The sequence below is a fragment of the Physella acuta genome, unplaced genomic scaffold (genome assembly GCF_028476545.2).
Source record: "Physella acuta isolate Inbredline_101_S28 unplaced genomic scaffold, ASM2847654v3 ptg000019l, whole genome shotgun sequence".
NCBI lineage: Eukaryota > Metazoa > Mollusca > Gastropoda > Physidae > Physella > Physella acuta.
In genome coordinates, this window is record NW_026731539.1 from 657770 (window position 1) to 683276 (window position 25507).

Consider the following 25507-nt stretch of genomic DNA (forward strand, 5'->3'; position numbering starts at 1 on the left):
GGCAGGCCTGGCCTTGTATTATTGATATTGCAGGCTTTCCCCCACTCCCAGCGGTTCACTTTACTCATCTTTCTACAGCTGGTAATGTAAGTTCATAGTCTCACAGCTTCACTTTCATGTACTCAAAACTTGACATAATGTAAGTTCATAGTCTCATAGCTTCACTTTCATGTACTCAAAACTTGACACAGTTTAACCCAGCCCATTATACAATGGTTAAACCCATCTGTCTATTCCATAGTTAGCCCAGTCTTCTATACAACAGTTTAACCAATATGTCTATATCATGGTTAAACCTACCCTTCTATACCGCGGTTTAACCCAGCCTTCAATACAACAGTTAAACCTACCCTTCTATACCGTGGTTTAACCCAGCCTTCAATACCTCAGTTAAACCCTGTGTTCTGACCTTTGACCTGATGTTATATTTCCCTCTTCCAGCCAGTGAACCCTCCCTGTTGAGTGGGGTCAGCCAGTCCGCAGGCTCTAAACAAGTGGTCATCCCATCCTCCCTGGTCAACTCAGCTGAGGGCAAGCTTCCAGCCGAGTCCGAGGGCATCAAGCTTAGAAGATCTGCCCACAGAGAGGGGCAGTGCAATAAAGAGAATAATGTGCCCTTGAATTCTTCAAACTCCAGGTTTGTTCTAGTTTGACTTGTAATCATCTTGCCATTTTTGTTGTAGTTCAGCTTCATTGTCATCCTTTTTATAATCAGCTAAAGCCAACTTGTCATTTCTCAACTATTCCAAGATTTATATTTTAATTATCCCCAGTTTTTCTTTTGACTAATTTCAATTTTAAACTTAACTCAGTTGGTAGATATAAACCAATATTTTATACCTCTTTTAGAAGTAATAAACACATTTTATTTCAGTTGGTTAAGTTTCACCATGCTAATTTTTAACAATGTATTAATTTTCAAAAATGAGCAAATGTGCATAACATATCAATCTATCACTTTTCAACAATTAGCATAATATATTGATCTATCACTTTTCAACAATTAGCATATTTCAGTCTGTTGGTTTCAATCTATTACTTTCCACTTAAATAAAATAAAATGGCATGAAAATAGTGTAATTAAAATAGGCAATTATCATCCCTCATTAGCAGCTTCCTGTTTGGTGTAATTAAAGGAAGCTGGGCTGTCACTTTTTACCTGACTCCTAATCTCACAACCCACCAATAATCCACTCACACCTTGACACTAAATCCTTACCTCAAATTAGGCAGAAATTATGTACAGGACTAATCAATACACCCATGTGACACCAAAACTGTTTTAATTTAACCTACAAGATAAATTAGTGCATGCTGCTAAGTTGTACTAGTTTTTGGGACTGACATTTTTAAACCAGGAGTTCTATTGTAATAATTTAAACTAATGATGTACTCATAGTTAGTTTTTTTTTTTAAAACAACCCTTAATTGCTCAGTTCTTAACTGGGACATTGAACTTTATACAAATCAAGTCATAGCATTATAGGGACCTGATGTAAACATTGGATGATATCCAGCAGCATACATCTTATCTGAGCTTTGTTAATGACAAATTAATTATTAATGAGGGTAAAAATAAATGATATATTTAAAAAGTGAGCTGACCCCATGTGATAATTTTTTATGAACTACAACCCCCCCCCCCCCCCCCACCTCCCAGCACCACCCCCTTGCTACATTAGTTGTGCCTTGTAATAATGAGTATTTCGGTCTGACCCCCTTATTAATTTGTGTAATTTTTGTTTAGCTCTAACCCTTAAATTAATTTGTGTAATTTTTGTTTAGCTCTAACCCTTGAATTAATTTGTGTAATTTTTGTTTAGCTTGCCTTATACTAATGTATTAACATCTCTGATTATTTCCGACCTCATTTATGCCTTGTATTAATGTATTAATTATCTCTGATTAGCTCCGACCCATTTTTGCCTTGTATTAATGTATTAATTATCTCTGATTAGCTCTGACCCCCCCTCACCTGTTGACCCCAACCACAAGCCATCTTACCTGAAGCTCAGCTGTGCGGTCAGTGGTTATGGCAAATACTGCAGGTACAGCACCTACAAGGATGTAAATAAAAGGTCGCCCTACTCCAGTCAAAGCTCGTTAAGGTAACTCTTATACCTTTTGTCCTACAGTTTAGTGGGCTCAATGTTAAAACCATTTTACATTTAACCAGTACTAGACATGAGTAGCACATAACATCACATTCCAGAGTACACAAAACATAATATTGGCTTACATTCTAAGCTTTTTATAAATTTCACCCATTACATTTTGTAAGGTATTGTAACAAGATATTTTACTGTTTGAGATCTGTCAAATGTTGACCTGTGTGTTCTAGATCTGTCAAATGTTGACCTGTGTGTTCTAGATCTGTCAAATGTTGACCTGTGTGTTCTAGATCTGTCAAATGTTGACCTGTGTGTCCTAGATCTGTCAAATGTTGACCTGTGTGTTCTAGATCTGTCAAATGTCGACCTGTGTGTTCTAGATCTGTCAAATGTTGACCTGTATGTTCTAGATCTATCAAATGTTGACCTGTGTGTTCTAGATCTGTATAATGTTGACCTGTGTCAAATGTTGACCTGTGTGTTCTAGATCTGTCAAATGTTGACCTGCATGTTCTAGATCTGTCAAATGTTGACCTGTGTGTCCTAGATCTGTCAAATGTTGACCTGTGTGTTCTAGATCTGTCAAATGTTGACCTGTGTGTTCTAGATCTGTCAAATGTTGACCTGTGTCAAATGTTGACCTGTGTGTTCTAGATCTGTCAAATGTTGACCTGTGTCAAATGTTGACCTGTGTGTTCTAGATCTGTCAAATGTTGACCTGTGTGTTCTAGATCTGTCAAATGTTGACCTGTGTGTTCTAGATCTGTCAAATGTTGACCTGTGTGTTCTAGATCTGTCAAATGTTGACCTGTGTGTTCTAGATCTGTCAAATGTTGACCTGTGTGTTTCAGATCTGTCAAATGTTGACCTGTGTGTTCTAGATCTGTCAAATGTTGACCTGTGTGTTTGAGATCTGTCAAATGTTGACCTGTGTGTTCTAGATCTGTCTAATGTTGACCTGTGTGTTCTAGATCTGTAAAATGTTGACCTGTGTGTTTGAGATCTGTCAAATGTTGACCTGTGTGTTCTAAATCTGTCAAATGTTGACCTGTGTGTTTGAGATCTGTCAAATGTTGACCTGTGTGTTTGAGATCTATCAAATGTTGACCTGTGTGTTTCAGATCTGACGCTAGTTCATCAGACCCCAACATGCCAGTGGAACAAAAATCAGAGAGCACCCCGGAGCAAACACCCAGGTCAGGGGTCAATGGCCACACCCCCAAGTTTCCTGTGGGTGATGCTGCCAAAGTAAGTTTTGAACTTGGCTAAGACTTTATGTATTCACTGTATTTGGGTGGTAATTGGGATTATGTCACACATGAACCTGTTAAAGTCAGACATGAACCTACTAAAGCCTATGAACCTATGACATGAACCTATGACATGAACCTACTAAAGCCTATGAACCCATGACATGAACCTACTAAAGCCTATGAACCTATGACATGAACCTACTTAAGCCTATGAACCTATGACATGAACCTACTAAAGCCTATGAACCTATGACATGAACCTATGACATGAACCTACTAAAGCCTATAAACCTACTAAAGCCTATGAACCTATGACATGAACCTATGACATGAACCTACTAAAGCTTATGAATCTATGACATGAACCTACTAAAGCCTATGAACCTATGACATGAACCTACTAAAGCCTATGAACCTATGACATGAATCTATGACATGAACCTACTAAAGCCTATGAACCTATGACATGACCTTATCTCCCCAGGACGGAGAGTATTTCCTCCAGCACACAAAGTTTGAAGAGGAGAGGATACAAGGTCTGTGTACCAGGGCAGAGGCACACCTGAGGTCACATGACCTGCCAGAGGAAGGTAGGTCAGAGGTCAATTAGTGGACATGACTGACTGTAGATTACAGTGGACATGACTGACTGAAGGTTACACTGGACCTGACTGAAGATTATACTGGACCTGACTGAAGATTACAGTGGACATGACGGAAGATTACACTGGACCTGACTGAAGATTATACTGGACATGACTGAAGATTACACTGGACATGACGGAAGATTACACTGGACATGACTTAAGATTATACTGGACATGACTGAAGATTACACTGGACATGACTGAAGATTACACTGGACATGACGGAAGATTACACTGGACCTGACTGAAGATTACACTGGACATGACTAAAGATTACACTGGACATGACTAAAGATTACACTGGACATGTGTGAAGATTACACTGGACATGACTGAAGATTACACTGGACATGACTGAAGATTGGACATGACTGAAGATTACACTGGGCATGTGTGAAGATTACACTGGACATGACTGAAGATTACACTGGGCATGACTTAAGATTACACTGGACATGACTAAAGATTACTTTGAACATGACTGAAGATTACACCTGACTGAGCCATGTTGTATCTCCCCAGCCTGTGGTAGGATACGTGCAGCAACTGGTAAAGCCAATCTGTTGATCAGCCAAAAGTTTGTCCAGTTCAGAGATCTGTGTCAGAATCACATGGTAAGTGATCCTTATTGGCTTTCTGTTTCTTGTTGATTGTATCTGCCCACTGAGATCATCCACTAAATTCCATGTTTGGTTTAGTGTTTGACCTGTCCAGCAACTGGTCTAAATATAACCTCATGTGTCCTAGAACCCTGACCCAGAAGGGTTAGGGTTAGGTTTAGTGTTTGACCTGTCCAGTAACTGATCTAACCTTGACCTCCTGTGTCCTAGAACCCTGACCTGTCCAGTCACTGATCTAACCTTGACCTCCTGTGTCCTAGAACCCTGACCTGTCCAGTAACTGATCTAACCTTGACCTCCTGTGTCCTTGAACCCTGACCTGTCCAGTAACTGATCTAACCTTGACCTCATGTGTCCTAGAACCCTGACCTGTCCAGTCACTGATCTAACCTTGACCTCCTGTGTCCTAGAACCCTGACCTGTCCAGTAACTGATCTAACCTTGACCTCCTGTGTCCTAGAACCCTGACCTATCCAGTAACTGATCTAACCTTGACCTCCTGTGTCCTTGAACCCTGACCTGTCCAGTAACTGATCTAACCTTGACCTCCTGTGTCCTTGAACCCTGACCTGTCCAGTAACTGATCTAACCTTGACCTCCTGTGTCCTAGAACCCTGACCTATCCAGTAACTGATCTAACCTTGACCTCCTGTGTCCTTGAACCCTGACCTGTCCAGTAACTGATCTAACCTTGACCTCCTGTGTCCTTGAACCCTGACCTGTCCAGTAACTGATCTAACCTTGACCTCCTGTGTCCTTGAACCCTGACCTGTCCAGTAACTGATCTAACCTTGACCTCCTGTGTCCTAGAACCCTGAACTGTCCAGTAACTGATCTAACCTTGACCTCCTGTTTCCTAGAACCCTGACCCAGAAGAGAGAGAGACCAAATGGGAAGACCTACAAGGATTCTGGGATATGGTGAAGATCCAGGTGGATCATGTGGATGACATGTTTGCAGAGATAGAGCTGATGAAAGATAACGGATGGCAGGAGATCCCTAGACTGGTAACTTTATGTTGATGTTTTGATTCTGTTTCTTGTTGATCTTTTGGGTCTGTTTCATGTTGATAACTTGGATAAGATTTAGCCATTGTGACAATTTTACCTTTAGCTTGCAATTGATACATTTTTTGAAAAATTTAAATTTTACCAAATGTTACTAAACGAATATTTTATCAAATGTGACTAAAAAGAGTATTTTACCAAATGTGACTAAAATGAGTATTTTACTAAATGTGACAAAAAGTACTTTACGAAATGTGACAAATAATATTTTACCAAATGGTGACTAAAAAAAATCCCACCAAATGGGACTAAAATAAAAATCCCACCAAATGTGACTAAAATAAACCACAATGTTTCTAGGCCTCAAGACGCAGCTCAGCCAGTTCCAGCCCCAAGTCTGGCAGCTTATCCCAGGCCAGCACACCTTCAGCTACACCTGCACATACTCCAGGTAGGTCATCTGGTAGGTGGGCATACAACACCTTATGAGGGTGGGCATCAAACACCTTATGAGGGTGGGCATCAAACACCTGATGAGGTCATCTTGTTGGTGGACATCAAACACCTTATGTCACCTTGTAGGTGGGCATCAAACACCTTATGTCACCTTGTTGGTGGGCATCAAACACCTTATGAGGTCACCTTGTAGGTGGGCATCAAACACCTTATGTCACCTTGTAGGTGGGCATCAAACACCTTATGAGGGCACCTTGTTGGTGGGCATCAAACACCTTATGAGGGCACCTTGTTGGTGGGCATACAACACCTTATGAGGGTGGGCATCAAACACCTGATGAGGTCATCTTGTTGGTGGACATCAAACACCTTATGTCACCTTGTAGGTGGGCATCAAACACCTTATGTCACCTTGTAGGTGGGCATCAAACACCTTATGAGGGCACCTTGTTGGTGGGCATCAAACACCTTATGAGGGCACCTTGTTGGTGGGCATACAACACCTTATGAGGGCATTCAAGTATAAAGTATTGCTTACATTTCACACACTTTGGCTGTTATCAAATACTAGTTACATTTCAGTCATTTTGTGACCATAGAATTAAAATGTTACTACTGTAAAATAGGAGTGGCCTGATCCATATAAAATGTGACCTTGCCTGTCCCCAGGTTCCAGACGTAAAAACCTCAAGCCCACCAGTGGGAAGGACACGCCCGACTCCTCCCCTGAGAGAACTCAGAAAGCTCGGCAAGCAGCTAAAGCAAGAGATGAGGCCCGGAAAAAGTTGTTGGCCGAGCGCAGGGCGGCCATGAAACAAGCCACGGCCACGCCCGTCAACAACGGAGAAACAGAGGTGGAGATCTACCTGCCTGAGCCAGGCAAGAAGTGATGACCTGCCGCATGACAGGGCAGTTGGCCTGCGACCTCAGGCAGTCAGCCTGCGACCTCAGGCAGTCAGCCTGCGACCTCAGGCAGTCAGCCTGCGACCTTGAGCAGTTAGCTTACAACTGCAGATGAGAAGAACTCAGCTTCCCAACACAATTGTTGACCAGAACTTGTTGCTGGGACAAATCCCACTTGGGAAGGCGTCTTATTGCCAACAGTTGTTCCCAAATACATCATTTCATTGTTTACCATTCACCTTACCTTCATCCTCATCATCAAGTTTGTTACCACTTACAGCAGTGAATGGAACAACACCCATTTGATTTAGTAGACCATTTATGTCTCTATTTTCTGGGATCCTAAATCTAGATCATACAAGCCATGCATCAGGAATACTAAACATTGTTAGGTCATAATGGAGAAAAGTAGAAGCCCTTCCTTCTTCAGTGTGTGGAGGTCTAGTGATAGAGGGATGCCACTCTCGTGGATTTTGTTTTAAATTATTTTTTCTACAAGTGGATTAGCAATGAGACTTTAATGCCCTATCTTTTTTTTTTATGATTGTTATGTTCGTATATTTCCCCCCATAGTTAAACAGATATGAAGTTTAGTAACTGATCCTCTTAAACCCCGAAGTTGTACGGCTGAATCTCCAGTACAAATAAGTTAGTCAGCAGCAACTTTTATCAAGCAGCTACAGCACCAGGCTATGGTGGCATTTGTGCAATGTCACAAATCATCGAATGACAACATGTCATCACTTATGACATCAGCTAACACATCATCTGATCTAATGACACATCAGCTAACACATCATCTAATGTATTCATGTAACACATCATCAAATACATCATCTAACACATCATCTAATGTATTCATGTAATACATCATCTAACACATCATCTAAAATATTCATGTAACACATCATCTAATACATCAGCTAAAACATCATCTAATTATAATCATCCATCCAATCATCCAATGACATCAACTTCTTGTAACCTGATCTGCTCTTATCAACCTGATGTAGTTGATGTAGTGGCTGTCGCATCATGCAAAAAATATTTCTTGTCATTTTTTTCTCTTGCTGTTGGATGGTGATCTATAAATCAGTCACTTGAATGAAATGGCACTTCACTCTATCTGAGATTTACTTTGCCTTATTTCAACACAATTATTTGATAAAAGTGCTTTCAAATTCCTCTCTGGTTTAAGTGTTTGTGGTGATAACATATGAGACTGTAGAACTATGTGTGCTTGTATCAGTGGGACTATTATAGGACTACGTGTATGTTGCCTAATGATAGTGTCAGTCTGTAGTGTGCTCGTATCTGTAGGAATATAAAACTATGTGTATGTTTCTTAATGATAGTGTCAGTAATGTCACTGACATTCATCTGTTGGATTACATTTTATTATCTGTAACACAAATATGCAAGTTTTTATTTCTAGAATTTAGCATTTTTTTTAGTTATATATTTTTAGTTACGTATTGAATCATGGCTGAAATTTTTATGGCTATTTACATGCTCCAATATATTGGCTATTTTTAAACTGTTACATTTTTAAAACTTTATTTTTATGATGAGGCCATCATATTTTAAACTGTTACATTTTTAAAACTTTATTTTTATGATGAAGCCATCATATTTTAAACTAAAACACTGAGCATTGGGTTTGGTACTGGGCAAGGCTATTTTTAAATGTTTGTGATGATATGATAGTCATAATGTGGGGAGATAACTTTACACAGCTGCTTTTTTTTTTTTCAAGTTTTTTATTTCTGTGTTTGGAGAGAAATTTATTCATGGTAAAACATCTACACATTTTTATCAGCTCTGTATAATTAAGACATTTTGTTTGAATATTTACAATCAGTTTAATTTTACTCTGAGCTAATGAACATTTGTCATTAATTAAATATGTAATTAACTACTTTCTTACCACCTGTTGAGTTAGTTTCCCTTTGTCTTTAGAAAATTGATGTTCACTATGAGAACATTTTAGAGATTGCTTTTTCCATTTATTTTTTAAACCTAGTCATGTCTGATTCTATAGTTCTTGTCTACACAAACTATACCTCCATCAATTTTAGCTTGCAGGATAAAAACATTTATTTTCTCTTCCTAAGTTTTTGATATAAACTACATTTTAAACATATAGAGATATCCTAACCTTCTTGGCTAAAATAAATTTGTTTCTTGGAGACAGTGCAATTCATCCTTACATTATCTTGCCATTACAGGAATGCATGAAAGGTTTTTGGTTGTCATACTTGCATGAGAAGTGTATGATTTCAAAGTTTTTTTTAATGTATGACAAGTTATTTATATGATATCTGGGAAACAATCTAGAAAATATGTCGACTGTACTTTTATGACTTTGTTTTAATGTGAATAATATGTACAATTTGTATAAAGTTTTTTTGCCATTTAAAGCATTTTTACATTATATACTACTTTCATAGGGGACATTATTTAGTAATATTACTATGTAGATTGTTATAAGGTTTCTGATTGAATTGTACCCAATTTTCTGTTTCTCCCATATGCAACGGTCAATGATTTTCTCATAAGGATGTAGATGTCTTTGTGAATTCGTCTAACTTACTAAACAATTTAGGTCTTTGAAGCAAATGAAAAATTCTCCATTTTTTCAAGAGTTCAGCACTATTCAACATTTTTTTCACAACTTGATTCAAATGCAACTGACTGGCCAGAACAATTTTTTACAATTTTCTTTAAAATAAAAATCTACCATACTGGCCAGAACAATTTTTCACAATTTTCTTTAAAATAAAAAAATACTAAAATACTGGCCAGAACAATTTTTCACAATTTTCTTTAAAATAAAAAAAAAATCTACCATACTGACCAGAACAATTTTTCACAACTTAAGCCTTATTCAAATTGATAAGACTGCCCACAACAAAAAAAAAACTCATCATAAATGTATAAAAATACCAGGATATTGTTTGAAACAATATATTGTAGATTTTTATTCAGACCATAGTTTTGTTTTATTGCAGCATTAAACACAACATCAACACTTGAGCAGTACCATGTATTACAGCAGACAAGTAGATCTAACACTGTTATTTAATGAGCCCTTAGTTTTTGATTTGTTTCAGGTTTAAATCATTATTTTATTTAAAGAATGTTTCAGATGAAGATGAGAACAATTTTTTGTCAGTTAAAAAAAAAACTGAAAATAATTTTTCCTCGCACTCATCTGAAGAAGTGTGCTAAAGCCTCCCTAGCATCAGGCTTAAAACTTTGTCACATTGGTTATCTTTCTTGTTGGTTGTATCCCTTGACCCACACAATTTTTTCACATCTCAGTTTTCACATTTGCTCAAAATCTGTGTTATAAGCTACCTTTTCTATAGGCCTATTTAAAAAAAAAAAATAACCCTCTCTAAAACCTAACCAGAATTGGACTCCTGTAAGATTTTGAAGATTATTTTGTTTTGAGAATGAACTGAATTTGTTTGGGTCAAAGTTTTTAAACAACTGGAATGTTTAAAGTTGTGCTTACAGTTTTGTTAAAGACTTTTAAGCTTGGATTGGTGGAACACAGGGGAGTTAATTTGTTTTTTTTAAAATTGTTTTAACTATGTTGGTGAAAATAGTTTTTAAAGTTTAGTTTCTCTTAATTTTTAACTATTTGTATACAATCTATGGAGGGAAAAAAAGTTTTTAAAAATCAAATTTTTTAAATAATTTCAGACCTATTGGACATGCATTCCTTTACTTAAAATTCGCAAATGTTTAAACAGACAAACTAATTAGTTATTGAACTAACGATGAATAGTTTCTGTCAGCTCTGACCTTTATTACTTTAATTTATTGTAACTTTTAGTTCTAGGTCCGAAGTTGAAATTTTCCTTTTCTTTCGTTGGTGTTTTACATCACTACGTTTTCAAGAGCATTTTTTCTAATCCATTTCGCCACAGAAAAAATGTCCCCTTGAACAGAACTGATCTATGTATCTGAAAGCTGAATAAATAATGGCACAAACCGCTATCAGCAACTGTACGCCTATAGGCCCAGTCTCATATCAGAGATAACTCCAAGGAAAATTTCAACCTGTGGATTCTTTCCCTTTTGTTTATACTTCGCTCTTAGTTTCCTCGACTAGACAGAAGACACTGGCTCAACTTCTCTGCCTTGTTCATGTTGTCTTTAATATTGCCTGTTTCTTTAGACTCTAGCACTTCTTCATTCAATCATTTGCTACAGCAGCTCTTGTTAGTATAACATCATTATGTCTGACCAGACTGTTTTAAAGTAAAATTGGTGTAGTGTAGCCAGATGTATGTGTAGTGAGGTAGCATCACATCTATACGTGTTTCTACTCAATGCTGTACATAACTTGATGTATATAAACTTGGGTCTCTCTCAGCATATATTACACAAATGTTCTGTAATAGTTAAGTTGGCCAACAAAGAGGTTGACCAACTTGATTCTTGGCCAATTTGCCAACAATCAAGATGGCCAAATCTTATTCTTGGCCCCAACAGAGGTTGGCTGGCCAACAAACAGGTTAACTGGCCAACCTGATTCTTGTCAGGCCAACAAATAGGTTGGTCAATTTGATTCTTGGCCAACAAATAGGTTGGTCAATTTGATTTTTGTCTAAGAAATGTCAAAACCTTTTTGGTATTTTGATTGGTCAACTTTAATTAGTGTTATAGAAATTAAATGAACATGATGAAATTGATCAACAGGAAAGTTCCACACTGCCCTCAACATGGCATTAGATTACACTGACTTAAAACATAGACTTTGAATTTATTTGAGAAATATTTTTTTTATCCTTAGAGACTTTTTAAATCAGTGAAACTGTTAGTGGCCTTACAGAAGATACAATCAATTTTTGTGTCGTCTGCACAATCTAATCAAAAGTGTAAATATTGCTGGAGATATAGGGACATACAAACTGTAAAATTGTGTAAATTATTGACACATTAGGGACGTACAAACTAAAATTGTGTAAACTATTGATACATTGTTTGAGTTCTACTGTAATCAATATTCTGGTTGTTTAATTACAAAAAATTATATCTTCAATCTAAAAACAAAGTTACTTGTTTTTTTTTTAATAAATTTATGCGACTGTTCTAATGAAACCAATGTCTTTTTACATGCTACAGAAAGCAATTGATCCATTTTTCTACTGCTAATTTGATGACCGGAACACTGTATAACTCCTGCAGTTATGTACCTTGTGTGTGATTACCTCCCATGTTGTAGCTTTCTAGTATTGTATGGAGCTCATGTAACCCTATGTAAATGAGATGTTTTGTTGTCCCTGTATCTGTTACTGCTCTGCTCTCGTGATTAAAACAATGATATTGGTACAGGTATTCACCTCGTCTTCCTGTTTCACTACACCACCTTTGTTGTGCATGTGCTAATGGGATTGTACAGATCCTCTTCAAATAGATGATGGCGGTAATTAGTTTTACCGGACTGTTTCTTTTCAGACTTTTTTCTCGGGGGGGGGGGGGGGGGGCACACAGGTAAAAGCCCCCCCCCCCCCCCCTCATCAGGAGAAGAGGCCTGAAACAAACTCTGTTACCGTAACTTAGGGCTTTACGTCTATTTTACTATAATAGACCCAGTGGTCATGCATAAAATTAAACTGAATTATATTTTATTTGAGATAGTATAAGTAAGAGATTTGATTGAATTGAAATACCGATAAGCTAATAGTAGTTTACCAGTTTTTTCGCCGAGCCATGTAATTATACTAGCCGTCCCGGCTAGGCCCTGCACTGGCCCTGAGAAAATCCTATCTGTAAAGGGCCGTGACTTGTGTGTTTAAAAGAAGCATATACACGGCATTGCTTGGATTTAGGGAATATATTACTTTTCCAATAAATGTCAATATGCAGATAAGGACGTTTGAGAAAATCACACATAACCCTAACTCTAAGCTTAACCCTAATCACAACCAACCACTACCAAAAGTTCAAACAAAAACGCAAACACAAAAGCAACTACAAACGCAAACAATAACGCAGACGGAAACAAAAACACTAACGACATTAAGGACGGCTCCTAATCTGTTATTGATCAAAACTAATAATTAGTTAACTGTACATTCCGTATATAATAAATAAAGGTAGTATTTAGAACATATGTGTTTTACCTACCACATGGCACTTTATCAATCCATGCTAATTAGATAATTGGTTTTTTTTTCAACATCAAACAAACTGAAGGAAAATAATTATTAAATATAAATATTTTACATTTTAACGTTTCGTTTATCAAAACAGACCGGACGACTTAGAATGAGAAAATTTTGCTCTGTACATCTGGTAAAAAAAATGTTCACATACGAACCCATCTAACCAGTAGGCCAACCAAACACACTACAAATATGTAGAACTGCAGATTTACAAGTAACAATGACGAAGAAAAACGTCAGAAAACTGATTGAATTCTTATTTATTTTTAGCGATTTTCGTTTTTCTCTTGACTCGAACGTTTCCTTGTTTACCAGCCACCTCCAGCATCCTGCTGGCGCCATCTTTGACTGGCTTGGTCGGAGAATGCGGTGCAGTTCCCTCCCCTCCCGCTCTAGAACCAGCTGCCAGACCCGATTGTTTCGTGGCCCTGCCTGACGTTAGCCTGGCTGTAGCTGCCCTGACCCGGGGGGTGACACGGGTGTCCCCCACCCCCGGGTTCCAGCTCGGGTCAGCCTCCAGTCGTCTGGTATTTGATGTGCTGCGGTACGATCTGATGTCTATCTCGGATGGAGACATGGTGCTATTCTTATGGAGCTGGGTTAGTTCCTGATGGCTCCGGGGATATGTGTGTTTATTCTGGGTGTCGTGGGGTTCTGTGTGTTTATTCTGGGGGTTATGGGGTTCTGTGTGTTTATTCTGGGGGTTATGGGGTTCTGTGTGTTTATTCTGGGGGTTATGGGGTTCTGTGTGTTTATTCTGGGGGTTATGGGGTTCTGTGTGTTTATTCTGGGGGTTATGGGGTTCTGTGTGTTTATTCTGGGGGTTATGGGGTTCTGTGTGTTTATTCTGGGGGTCATGGGGTTCCGTGTCTTGATTCCATCTTGATGACATGTTCACTGGAAGATTTGGAAGCGACGAGCACTTTTTTGTTGGGGCCTTCACACACTTGCGTGCTCGTTTGTTTAGGACCTCTAAACTTTTGCCCTGCTGATCTTGTTTCTCTAAACTTTTGCCCTGCTGATCCTGTTTCTCTAAACTTTTGCCCCGCTGATCTTGTTTCTCTAAACTTTTGCCCTGTTGATCTTGTTTCTCTAAACTTTTGCCCTGCTGATCTTGTTTCTCTAAACTTTTGCCCTGCTGATCTTGTTTCTCTAAACTTTTGCCCTGCTGATCTTGTTTCTCTAAACTTTTGCCCTGCTGATCTCGTTTCTCTAAACTTTTGCCCTGCTGATCTTGTTTCTCTAAACTTTTGTCCTGCTGATCTGGTTTCTCTAAACTTCTGACTTTCTGGCTTTGTTTCTCTGAGGTCTTCACATGAAGACGAACAGTTGGCCGAGAACGACAGTGCAAGTCAATGACCTTGATGGCCTCAATCAGCACGTTCGTGTTGTGACTGTCTAACTGATGCTCAGACGCCTTGTTCTGGGGCACATCGCTAGCCGCCCCCATCAAGGGCGGGGCGGCCCCCATCAAGGGCGGGGCGGCCCCCAGGTAGGGCGGGGCGGCCAGCGCCCTACAACACGCAATGTTCCTCAATCGCTGCTTGGGAGTCTCGCTCCTTCTCGTCGCCGAGACGTAGCCCGCAGTTCGCGCCTGTGGAGAAAGTCTAGTACGACCAGAACGTTTACCTCGACGTCTTGACTTGAGGGCTGAAGACATGATGGCGTCCCAGAAATCGTGGACCTTTTTCGTAAGTTTGCCTGAAGACGAAGGAGAAGTCTGTTTTGTCTTGGCAGATTTGACTGGCCTGTGTTTGTTTCGCCGCTTTCTCTTCCGCTTGTGCCTGTAGAGGCTTGTGTTGGAACATTCTGAGGACGTCAAAGATCCGCTTCCACTTTCCGACAACGTACCCCACGGAGATATGTATTTATGACTACTTCGCGATGAATTCCTTTTTTCACTCAAACAGATTTCCGAATCTATTTTCTTGTCCGTTGTCTCACAGCCCTCGTCCTTTAGTTTTGGCCTCAGTCGGCGACTGCGCCGCCTAACTTTGCGGGCTGGCGGTGGGATGACGATCCTTGGCCGTGGGACGTGGGTGTTCACTGAGATTTGTTTTAAACAATTATTCTTCGCGATCTTGGTTTGGGTGGTTGGGTTTATAGCGGCTGTGGTGATGGTGTTGGGGTGTTTTGGTTTCGTGGTGTAGGACAAGGACACAAGATGGTGGCTGGGTCTCCTGGGTGTCCTAGCAAACAGCGGGTGGGGTACAACCACCGACGGCCGGGCTGGCTTCTGACGGATGTAGAGAACGGCCGGGCGGCACATGACTAGCGAGCCGGACATCCCCCTCTCTGGGGCGCCGGAGGGGGTGTTGGTCTGGGTGGGCGCCATGCATGTTTTCGGCGCCCGACCTTTGACCCGTGGAACCAGAAACTCAAGGTCAGGGGGCGGCTCGCGCCCAGTCACGTGATCTGTCTGGGCGGCGGAAAAACATTTGCGCCGGTTTTTTCTGGCCAGCCATGGACCTATCGGCTGCTGCAGGTCGGTGTCTGGGACGTCTGCTGGTGGGAGGTAACTGATCTGCTGACAGCTTCTGGCGCAGGTCAACTTTGTGTCTTTGCCTTGATGCCAGTCAGCTTGGTCAGTGGTCAGCAGATCTGGCTCATGCACTGCACGTTGTGTCTCTCCGCCTGGCTGTGTGACGTCACATGTGAATGTTTGTAACCATTGGGGCGGGGAACAACGATCGACAAACACGGAAGTTAGATGGGGTTCAGTGTCTGTCACACGTCTGTCATCCAGCAAGTACGTGTCGTGCTCTGATGATGGATAAGTTGATGGATAGGATGTTGGATCAGCTGTTCTGTGCTGGGTGACTAGTGTGATCAGGTTGTTGGTCCGACTGGCTGGCCTGCTGACTTGTGTGATCAGGTTGTTGGTCCGGCTGGCCGGCCTGCTGACCACAGGATGTGTCCGCGCCATTTCTTTAGTGGACATCTGATGGGCCCTAGCAGCAAATAATAGATTGAGTTGGTACACGATGTTATAAAATACAGAGCTTATTCAAACTCAACATGACGTCATAAGCGTGCACAGGTTTGGATACAGGTGTCTAGCACCCCCCCCCCCCCCCACATACACACACAACACTACCATCCCCACTTCCATTTCCTAGCAAGCCATGTAAAATTATTTGAACAACTTGGAGTAGAATCACATCTTTAATACTGACCAAAGACAAAATATTTTAAAATATTTAAAGCTTCCAAGTTCGAACCCAACGAACCCATGTTGAATCAATTTATTTAGAGATTAATATTTGAAACGTACACAATTCGAACACAAGTGTTTTAAAATATTAGCAGTTTTATAGAAAAATGTTTGTAGTTTTATGGAAAAATATTTGTGGTTTTATAGAAAAATGTTTGTAGTTTTATAGAAAAATATTTATAGTTTTATAGAAAAATATTTGTAGTTTTATAGAAAAATATTTGTAGTTTTATAGAAAAATATTTGTAGTTTTTTAGAAAAATATGTGTAGTTTTATAGAAAAATATTTGTGGTTTTATAGAAAAATGTTTGTAGTTTTATAGAAAAATATTTGTGGTTTTATAGAAAAATGTTTGTAGTTTTATAGAAAAATATTTATAGTTTTATAGAAAAATATTTGTAGTTTTATAGAAAAATATTTGTAGTTTTATAGAAAAATATTTGTAGTTTTTTAGAAAAATATGTGTAGTTTTATAGAAAAATATTTGTAGTTTTATAGAAAAATGTTTGTAGTTTTATAGAAAAATATTTGTAGATTTATAGAAAAATATGTGTAGTTTTATAGAAAAATATTTATAGTTTTATAGAAAAATATTTGTAGTTTTATAGAAAAATATTTGTAGATTTATAGAACAATATGTGTAGTTTTATAGAAAAATATTTATAGTTTTATAGAAAAATATTTGTAGATTTATAGAAAAATATGTGTAGTTTTATTGGAAAAATATTTGTAGTTTTATAGAAAAAACATTTGTAGTTTTAAAGAAAAATATTGTTTTCATTCGCGCAAAATATTTTTTAGTTCACCCTTATTGAAAATTAACAAAAAATGAAAAAATAACAACCCATAAAAATGTAAACCTTACATTATATTTAATAGATTTAACTATGAAATGTAACAGACTTCTAGAGCATAGCAAAACCAACCTATTTCAGTTTAATAGAGCTTATGTTGGGTACATTTTGACAGATCTAAAAGTAAAATATAATAAAAAAATTATTTTATTTTAATCGACTGTACCGTCGCTAACTAAAATAATTAAGCACTGGATATAATTTACATATCCGGTACACTAACGTCACGTTAATCCTCAGCTTAACCTAACCATAGCCCTAACCAGGTGTAGCGGTTAGAGTATTCGTCATACAAGATCTATCAGAACCTGATGAAAAGAACTTGTAGGTGTTCTCTCTGTTTATTTCTCCATGTTCTTGCTCCTGGTTTTTTTACTTCCGGTTTTAAAATGAATGCGTCACATTCGCCGTTTTGGGTTAGAGAGTAAACTATTAATACATTTTAACAGAAGGAATAGGAATCGAAGTAAATGTGAACTGTTTTTACAAGATTTTTACTTTCACGTATACGAAGTATAGAGAAAGTCTTGTAATCGAGCAAAAAAAATTTTTTTTTGCAAATCTCGACGTTTTACACATCCCTGAGTCGGAAAAACATAGGTTTGCAATCTTGTCCGTATATCTATGTATATATGTGTGTGTGTATGTGTCTGTAAACACGATAACCGTTAGAGCAAGGTTGATGAAATTTCATATATAAGAATTATATCACAGTCGTAGATCTGTACCAACTTTTGAGCGATTTCCCATAACCGGAAGTGGTACTTTTTCTACTTTGAATTTTTCAAAAGCCTATAACTTGAGTACTGGTTCAGATAAATAAATGTAGTTTACATGTAAGTAAAAGATCTAATTCTCTGCCTTCTGACAATTTTTTAGTTATTTCCGTTGACCCGAAGTAGTAATTTACGCTATTTCCGATTTCTCAACAAACGCATGTGAATTTATAAATTACTAATAATATTCCGCACTATTATACACATTTTATTTGGCGCTCACTTGGTGTGCAATTCTTTTTTTTACAAGATTCTAATTTAAAAAGTTTAGGTAATTAAAAATAGATTTAAAATACTGTCTATATCCCAAGTTGCCATTCCCCGTAGCGTTATAGAAGACTGTTCGAGAAAGCTTAGGGGAGATCACTCCCAGTTTATTTTATTTAACTTGATTCGTTTGTCTGTCGACAGTCTGTATGTCGTCCACCTATCTGTTGTCATAGATCGAAACGGGCTAGCGAAATTTCGAGCATTTTTAACATAGGTCAAGACTTGAAGACAATGCAATCTTTAAATCAATAAATTTAAAACACACAAAATGGTAGGTTCGGATCTCGTTGGTGTCTGACTGCTAGTCTTTACTGGGACTATTTTCTGTACCTTTGTCTACCCTTGGCGTTGAAATATCACTTTCTGTTTATATTGCTATTTCAGTTACAACGCTTGCTTCCACCCCCCTCTACACTATTATACTCGCGTTATCATGTTCATTTGGTGCGCAATAGTTTTTAGTCATTGCATTAAAAAAAATTTAAGTATTAAAAAAATTCATAAAAAAAAGTTTAAATAACAAGCTTTTAATAATTCACTAAAATGGAGAAAATAAATGATTTTATTTAAAAAATATATAATAACACACTACTTATTTCAATTACCATAAAGAAAAGCGTGGGTCTCTTCGTAAATATTAGTAAAGGTATCCAATAGATACTAAAGTGAGTGACCTACGCTTTTTTTATAGTTATTTGAATAGCAGTGTATTATTATATGTTTAAAAAAAAAAATCAGTTATTTTCTTCTATTTAGTGCCCTACAACATAAAATCTTATTAAAACGTTTTTGTTGGGATTTTTTTTTTGCAATTAAAAAAAATCAGACCATTTTAGCTTTGATTTTTATACATAGGAGGCCTACTTTATGATTCTAAGACAGTGGTTCTTAACTTAGGTTCGATCAGAGTTTCTTCCAGGCATCTCTTAGGGGGGGGGGGGGGGGGTGAAGCCTATCCGTAAAATACCTACAACATTTGCACTTGATCAATCCCCGCTAATTATGTAATTCTTTTTTTTTTTCCCAACACCAAAACAAAGTAATTAAAAAGTAAATTATTTTCGACTAATGCAGTGGTTTTATAAAGGGAAGTAATTTTGTTTTCCTAATTTATCAAAGGGAAGTAAGTGCTATAGGACTAAATAAAGACATAATTAGAATTTTTGTAAAAGATTATATTTTTTTAAAACTTGTGTTTAATGAACATGCCGACAATTATTACTATAATTTGAAAAATGAAAATTATTTCCCAACACTTTCAATAGTAATTTTTTAGCTCATAAATTTAGACAAATGCGCACGATAATTTTCTAACACTTAAATCCATCGATAACCAGCGACAAACAAACATATGCGTTACAGAACTGAGCTTTATATATAAGATTTCAAACACACAGACACATTAATTCGCTTCTCGGCCTTTTGGCACGATCAAGTGGTAAACCTTTACTCAAACGTCCAAACATGTCATCTCCTAGCCTGATGACCTACGCAAAAATAATCAACGTCAACAAAGGGGTTGCGCCCTTGGATGTTCCCCCTGAGCCGAGAGGCTTGGGGAGGAACCTCCCGGACTACGGTCGTGGTCCGGGGGGTTTAATGAAATCCAGGGCCCAACCCTTTTCAGCTACCACCGTCATCCTTTATCTACCTGATGAAGACTGCCCTGAGCTCTTCCCGACCGACTCACCTACCATTCAAGTCATAATTAACTCAGGAGGTCAACCCAATCTAAGAGGTCACATTCTCCGCCAACTAATCAGCGATCAACAGATATTCCTCTTTAACTACGGACGAGCGGATACCTGGTTCTTCACATCTACTGCCTTCGACGTCACTACCCTACACAATACTCACAAATCACACGGCCCCTACACACTCTACTTCACCTTACACGAAAAGAACAAGATTAACGGCACCCTTAGATGGGTCCCACCCACACTCAACGATCGCACACTCATACAAGCACTACAACCCTACAGCAACAAAGAACCATCCATAAACACAATCCCTCACACCACAAACCGCAGCTTCTCCATATACACAGACAACCCATCTACCATCCCACACTACATCCAAATAAACTACAAAAACAAATCACTAAACATCCTAATAGCCATCAACAACAGAAAACAAGCTTGCCAACACTGTTCATCAACAGCACACTGGACCAACCGCTGTCAAACACTCAACCTAGAATCAACGCCCAGTGTTCAAACACCAACTGAATCTACAGTGCCATCCGCTCTACAAGACCCCATGCCAAGCACTCAGCAACACCCATCAATCGAAGTCGCAGCATCTAACCCAAAAACGCCGCCCAAAAAACAGCCTCCATCTCAGAAACCAACGCCACCCGCCCAACCAGCAACAATACCAAGCAGGCCAACTAGCCCCGATACAAAGGCAACGAAACCACCATTCATCAAACCTACTACACCACCAATCGTCATACCTAACTTTGCTTCAATAACCACGCCGCAACCAAGCCCTAAAGGGGTAATACTTACATCCCCAAACATGGCCAGCAAACCAAACAAACCCAGTACAGAGCTAGAAATGGACACATGCACAAGCTCCAAAAGGAAAAAATAAACCGGTAGTGATCTCCCCTAAACTTTCTCGAATATTCTTATATAAAACAACAGGGGATGGTAACTGGGGATATAGTTATGATTTTTAATCCATTTTAAATACTTAAACTTTTAAAAATAGAATATAATCTCATAAAAAAAAACATTGCGCACCAAGCAAACGCCGAATAAAAACGCGTATAATAGTGCGCAATATTATTAGTACTTTAAAAATTTACATTAGTTTTTTGAGAAATCGGAAGTAGCGTAAATTACTACTTCCAGTCAACGGAAATTACTCAAAATTTAACAGAAGGTAGAGAATTAGATCTTTTACTTACATGTGAAATTTCATTTATCTATCTGAAATAGTACTCAAGTTATAGGCTTTTAAAAAATTCAAAGTAGGAAAAGTACCACTTCCGGTTATCGGAAATCGCTCAAAAGTTGATACGGATCTACGATTTTGATAAAATACTTATATATGAAATTTCATCAACCTAGCTGTAACGGTACTCAAGTTATCGTGTTTACACACGGACAGACACACACACAGACACACACACAGACATACGGACAGAATTGCAAAGTCCAGTTTTTCAGACTGGATTACGCATAAAACCTCTTAATTTTGATAAATCTGGATTGATAATTTTTGCCCGATTAAAATAAGTCCTCTATACTTCGGATGTGATGAAGGACTGAGGTGTAATACGGTGAAAATTGTTAAAATTTCAAATGATTTTTGTGCACGATTACAATACTTTCTCTATACTTCGTATATACGAGAAAGTAAAAAGAAGATAGTCCCACAGAAACTAAACAAATAACAAAAAGCCTTAAACCCACAAGGATAACTCACGACAAAACACAGTGCAAATTCTGCACCAAACGCTTCGAAGAAGCATATGAACTGTAGAAGCACGAAAGCATAAAACACGAACGATTCAAGCAGTGCAAAATTTGTAGATACAAAAATCCCATTATGGACATACTTCAACACTACGAAGAAAACCATCCCTGCATACAAATGTACGATTGTAACGTATGCACAGTAACCCTCCCATTAGAGGGAATACAGGAGCATACAAAAAACCTTCATCCGAACGCCCAAGATGCAAAACCAAAGAAACACTAGAATAACTTAAACGGCTCAAGATAATTTTAGACGTTTTGTATTAGAAATGCAACTTGTATAATATGTATAATCATGCAACCTTCTCTTGCTGCCTCCCTGTGCGAACAGGGTAGACAGTAAGTAAGGAATTTTATTAAACACACAAAAAAAAAACAGACACATTAATTACTATTAAAAATTCGCGTGGAATTCACGATACATTTTCTATGATTATTCTCTGCAGACAGGCGCCAGACACAAGAGAAGAAAAGATATTTGGAAATAATTTTATTCGTTTAGCACTAATGACTTTGGACCTTAGTCAGGCTTGACCTTCATAAAGTTAAGTTTTGTCGGCCTCGTCTTCGGCGCTTGGCTTTCCACGGACTTGGAGGATTCGCTGTCCGTTGCGTGAGGGTCAAGCAACACGGGGTAGCTCAGTTGATTCAGTGACTCGAACTCTCCACGGAAAGCTCTGATCGCAAATTCTAGAAACTTGGACGCCTGGCTTTTTGTTTTATGAGGTTTTTTCTTTGGTTTTTTCTTTCGCTTTGTGTTACTTTTATGAACAGGGGTCGGCAAGGAAGCTGGAAGTTTTGGGACTTTTTTATCCTTCTTTATTGTAAGTTTGCCAATTTTTTTCTTGGCAAACTTTTGTTTGATGTCTGTCTTTTTGTTTTTGGCGTCTAGATGAGTGGGGTGCCTCCTGCACACGACGTTTATGTTCTGCTGGGTGGAGCGCTGCAGGTACCCGAGGGTAGCTAGGCTGGAACCTGCCCCACCCACCTGGTGAGCCTCGATGTGACTAACAGTCTCATTCTGAGGTTTGGTCTCGTTTTGTGACCTTGTCTCGATTTGTGACCTTGTCTCGATTTGTGACTTTGTCTCTTTTTGTGACCTTGCCTCAGTTTGTGACCTTATCTCGTTTTGTGACCTTATCTCGCTTCGAGACCTGGTTTCATTTTGTGTGCTGGTCTCATTTTGAACTTTCGTCTCATTTTGTGACCTAGCCTCGATTTGAGGTTTTGCCTCGTGTGGACATTGAGCCTCGTGTTTAGGTTTGGTGTGGTTCTGTGGTTTTGTGTTCTGTGGCCTGGTCCCAGCAACGGCTGTGTACAACTGGAGAGCTATGGAGCTCGTACAGGGGCTGGGGCGGGGCGTGGGGGGACAGAAATCAAAGGCCACCCTGGATGCGTCCATGATGGTGTTGAAGCTGATGTCGTGCTTGTGGACGGGGCAGCGTCTGGCGTCCTCTGTGAGGGCGCGGGTGTTGAGCTTGGCTGGCAACACCTTGACCAGCCCCTCCACCCTGGCCGAGTTGTTGATGTACAGATGAGGGGGGCTGGGGGCCGAGTTGATGTAGGGGTGGGGTGAACTTGGGATGCCTTGCTGCTGGATCACGTGATGCAACAGGCTGCTGCTCTCTGTCGTGTCTGGAATCGATTCCAACCACTCACGTACTCGACTTACAGATGCACATCCACGGCAATACTGGGAGAGAGAAGTAATCGAATACTCGTGAATTTAGGGTGGACAGAAGCCCTATTTTAATGTGGGGTTCTTTTTAATAGCCGAGGTACCCTGTTATTACAGCATTTTTGTAAAGAATTTTTTTTTGCATTTAAAAATACAGTGCAGTTTTAAAATTGAAGAGTATGTATAATTTTGATCTATTGGACGTAGCTGCTATCTATTTATTTAATTTCACTTCAAAGGCTTCTCAGTCAATTTTGAATTCAACTTTTGACTTCAATTCTAATAAAACATCCTTAAAGTAAACGATTCATCATTCAGATACATATTAGCTTTTTAAAAAATTTGTTTTATTAAGCAGCGACCTAGAGAGATAGAGAGGAGGGGGAGAGAGAAATAGAGAGAGAGAGAGAGAGAGAGAGAGAGAGAGAGAGAGAGGGAGAGTTAAGTGGGGTCTCTAGCACCACATGGATCCCCTCCCCATTTAAAATTTTGAAATTACCGATGTTAATCTTTTAAATTCCACTCCCCTTTGCTTAGGTTTATTATAATGGACCACCCCTAAAGCTGATCATATGGATGACCCCTAAAGCTGATCATATGGATGACCCCTAAAGCTGATCATATGGATGATCCCTAAAGCTGCCCATATGGATGACACCTAAAGCTGTCCATATGGATGACCCCTAAAGCTGATCATATGGATGACCCCTAAAGCTGCCCATATGGATGCCCCCTAAAGCTGTCCATATGGATGACCCCTAAAGCTGATCATATGGATGACCCCTAAAGCTGCCCATATGGATGACCCCTAAATCTGATCATATGGATGACCCCTAAAGCTGATCATATAGATGACCCCTAAAGCTTACCTGGATAAGGATGACCCCCAATGCTGACCATATGGATGACCCCTAAAGATGCCCATATGGATGACCCCTAAAGCTGATCATATGGATGACCCCTAAAGCTGATTATATAGATGACCCCTAAAGCTTACCAGGATAAGGATGACCCCCAATGCTGACCATATGGATGCCCCCTAAAGCTGCCCATATGGATGACCCCTAAAGCTGCCCATATGAATGACCCCTAAAGCTGATCATATGGATGACCCCTAAAGCTGATCAAATGGATGACCCCTAAAGCTGATCATATAGATGACCCCTAAAGCTTACCAGGATAAGGATGACCCCCAATGCTGACCATATGGATGACCCCTAAAGCTGCCCATATGGATGACCCCTAAAGCTGATCATATGGATGACCCCTAAAGCTGATCATATGGATGACACCTAAAGCTGATCATATGGATGCCCCCTAAAGCTGATCATATGAATGACCCCTAAAGCTGATCATATGAATGACCCCTAAAGCTGATCAAAATGGATGACCTATAAAGCTGACAATATGTATGACCCATAAAGCTGACCACGACATGGATGGATGACCCCTAAAGTTGACCATACAGATGACCCCCAATGCTGCCCATACGGATGACCCCTAAAGCTGACTATGAAGACAACAAAGTATTACCGTAGAGACCTCGCTGGACAATATATTTTCCATGGTTAGAGGGTACCGGCAGGTGCTAGCCTTGTCGCGGCTCATGTGCATCCTCTGTCGGCTCATCTCCGTCCTCTGATGGCTCATGTCTGTACTCTCATGGCTCACGTCCGTCCTCTCATGGCTCACGTGCGTACTCTGATGGCTCATCGCCGTCTTCTCATGGCTCACGTGCGTACTCTGTCGGCTCATCTCCGTCTTCTCGTGGCTCACGTGCGTACTCTGATGGCTCATCGCCGTCTTCTCATGGCTCACGTGCGTACTCTGATGGCTCCTGTTCGTACTCTGACGGCTCATTTCCGTCATCTCATGGCTCACGTGCGTACTCTGATGGCTCATGTCCGTCCTGTAATGGCTCTTGTCCGCCTTCTCTTGTCGTATGTCATTCGGACTTTTGCTCATGTCCGTTTTAGAATGGGTAAAGTCCGCCATGTAGGCCTTTTCATTTCTCATTGCCATCTTCTGTTGGCTCATGTCCGTTCTA

At 39.3% G+C, this 25507-nt stretch overlaps 3 protein-coding genes across 8 annotated transcripts in view; 1 reads left to right on the plus strand and 2 right to left on the minus strand.

Moving 5' to 3' along the window:
• Positions 1–12353, plus strand: part of LOC131939734 (uncharacterized) — a 104830-nt gene extending 92477 nt beyond the window's left edge. For all 6 annotated transcript variants that reach the window (XM_059298226.1, XM_059298221.1, XM_059298258.1 and 3 more), the window contains 8 exons: positions 442–637; positions 1959–2108; positions 3233–3359; positions 3849–3954; positions 4534–4625; positions 5492–5638; positions 5999–6089; positions 6764–12353. In XM_059298226.1, the coding sequence (XP_059154209.1) occupies positions 442–637; positions 1959–2108; positions 3233–3359; positions 3849–3954; positions 4534–4625; positions 5492–5638; positions 5999–6089; positions 6764–6984 (1130 nt within the window). In that variant the 3' untranslated portion in view covers positions 6985–12353. The remainder of the gene's footprint in view (positions 1–441; positions 638–1958; positions 2109–3232; positions 3360–3848; positions 3955–4533; positions 4626–5491; positions 5639–5998; positions 6090–6763) is intronic.
• Positions 12354–13433: 1080 nt separating this feature from the next.
• LOC131939769 (uncharacterized) lies at positions 13434–17618 on the minus strand. Its single transcript, XM_059298272.1, has 2 exons — positions 17557–17618; positions 13434–16130 (listed from the first exon to the last, which is right to left on the minus strand). The coding sequence occupies exon 2, from the start codon at positions 16118–16120 to the stop codon at positions 13436–13438; it is 2685 nt and encodes an 894-aa protein (XP_059154255.1). The 5' UTR covers positions 16121–16130; positions 17557–17618; the 3' UTR covers positions 13434–13435.
• Positions 17619–22266: 4648 nt separating this feature from the next.
• On the minus strand, positions 22267–25206 carry LOC131939780 (uncharacterized). Its single transcript, XM_059298276.1, has 2 exons — positions 24994–25206; positions 22267–23475 (listed from the first exon to the last, which is right to left on the minus strand). Exons 1-2 carry the CDS (start codon positions 25171–25173, stop codon positions 22303–22305), a joined length of 1353 nt encoding a protein of 450 aa, XP_059154259.1. The 5' UTR covers positions 25174–25206; the 3' UTR covers positions 22267–22302.
• Between the last annotated feature and the right edge of the window lie 301 nt (positions 25207–25507).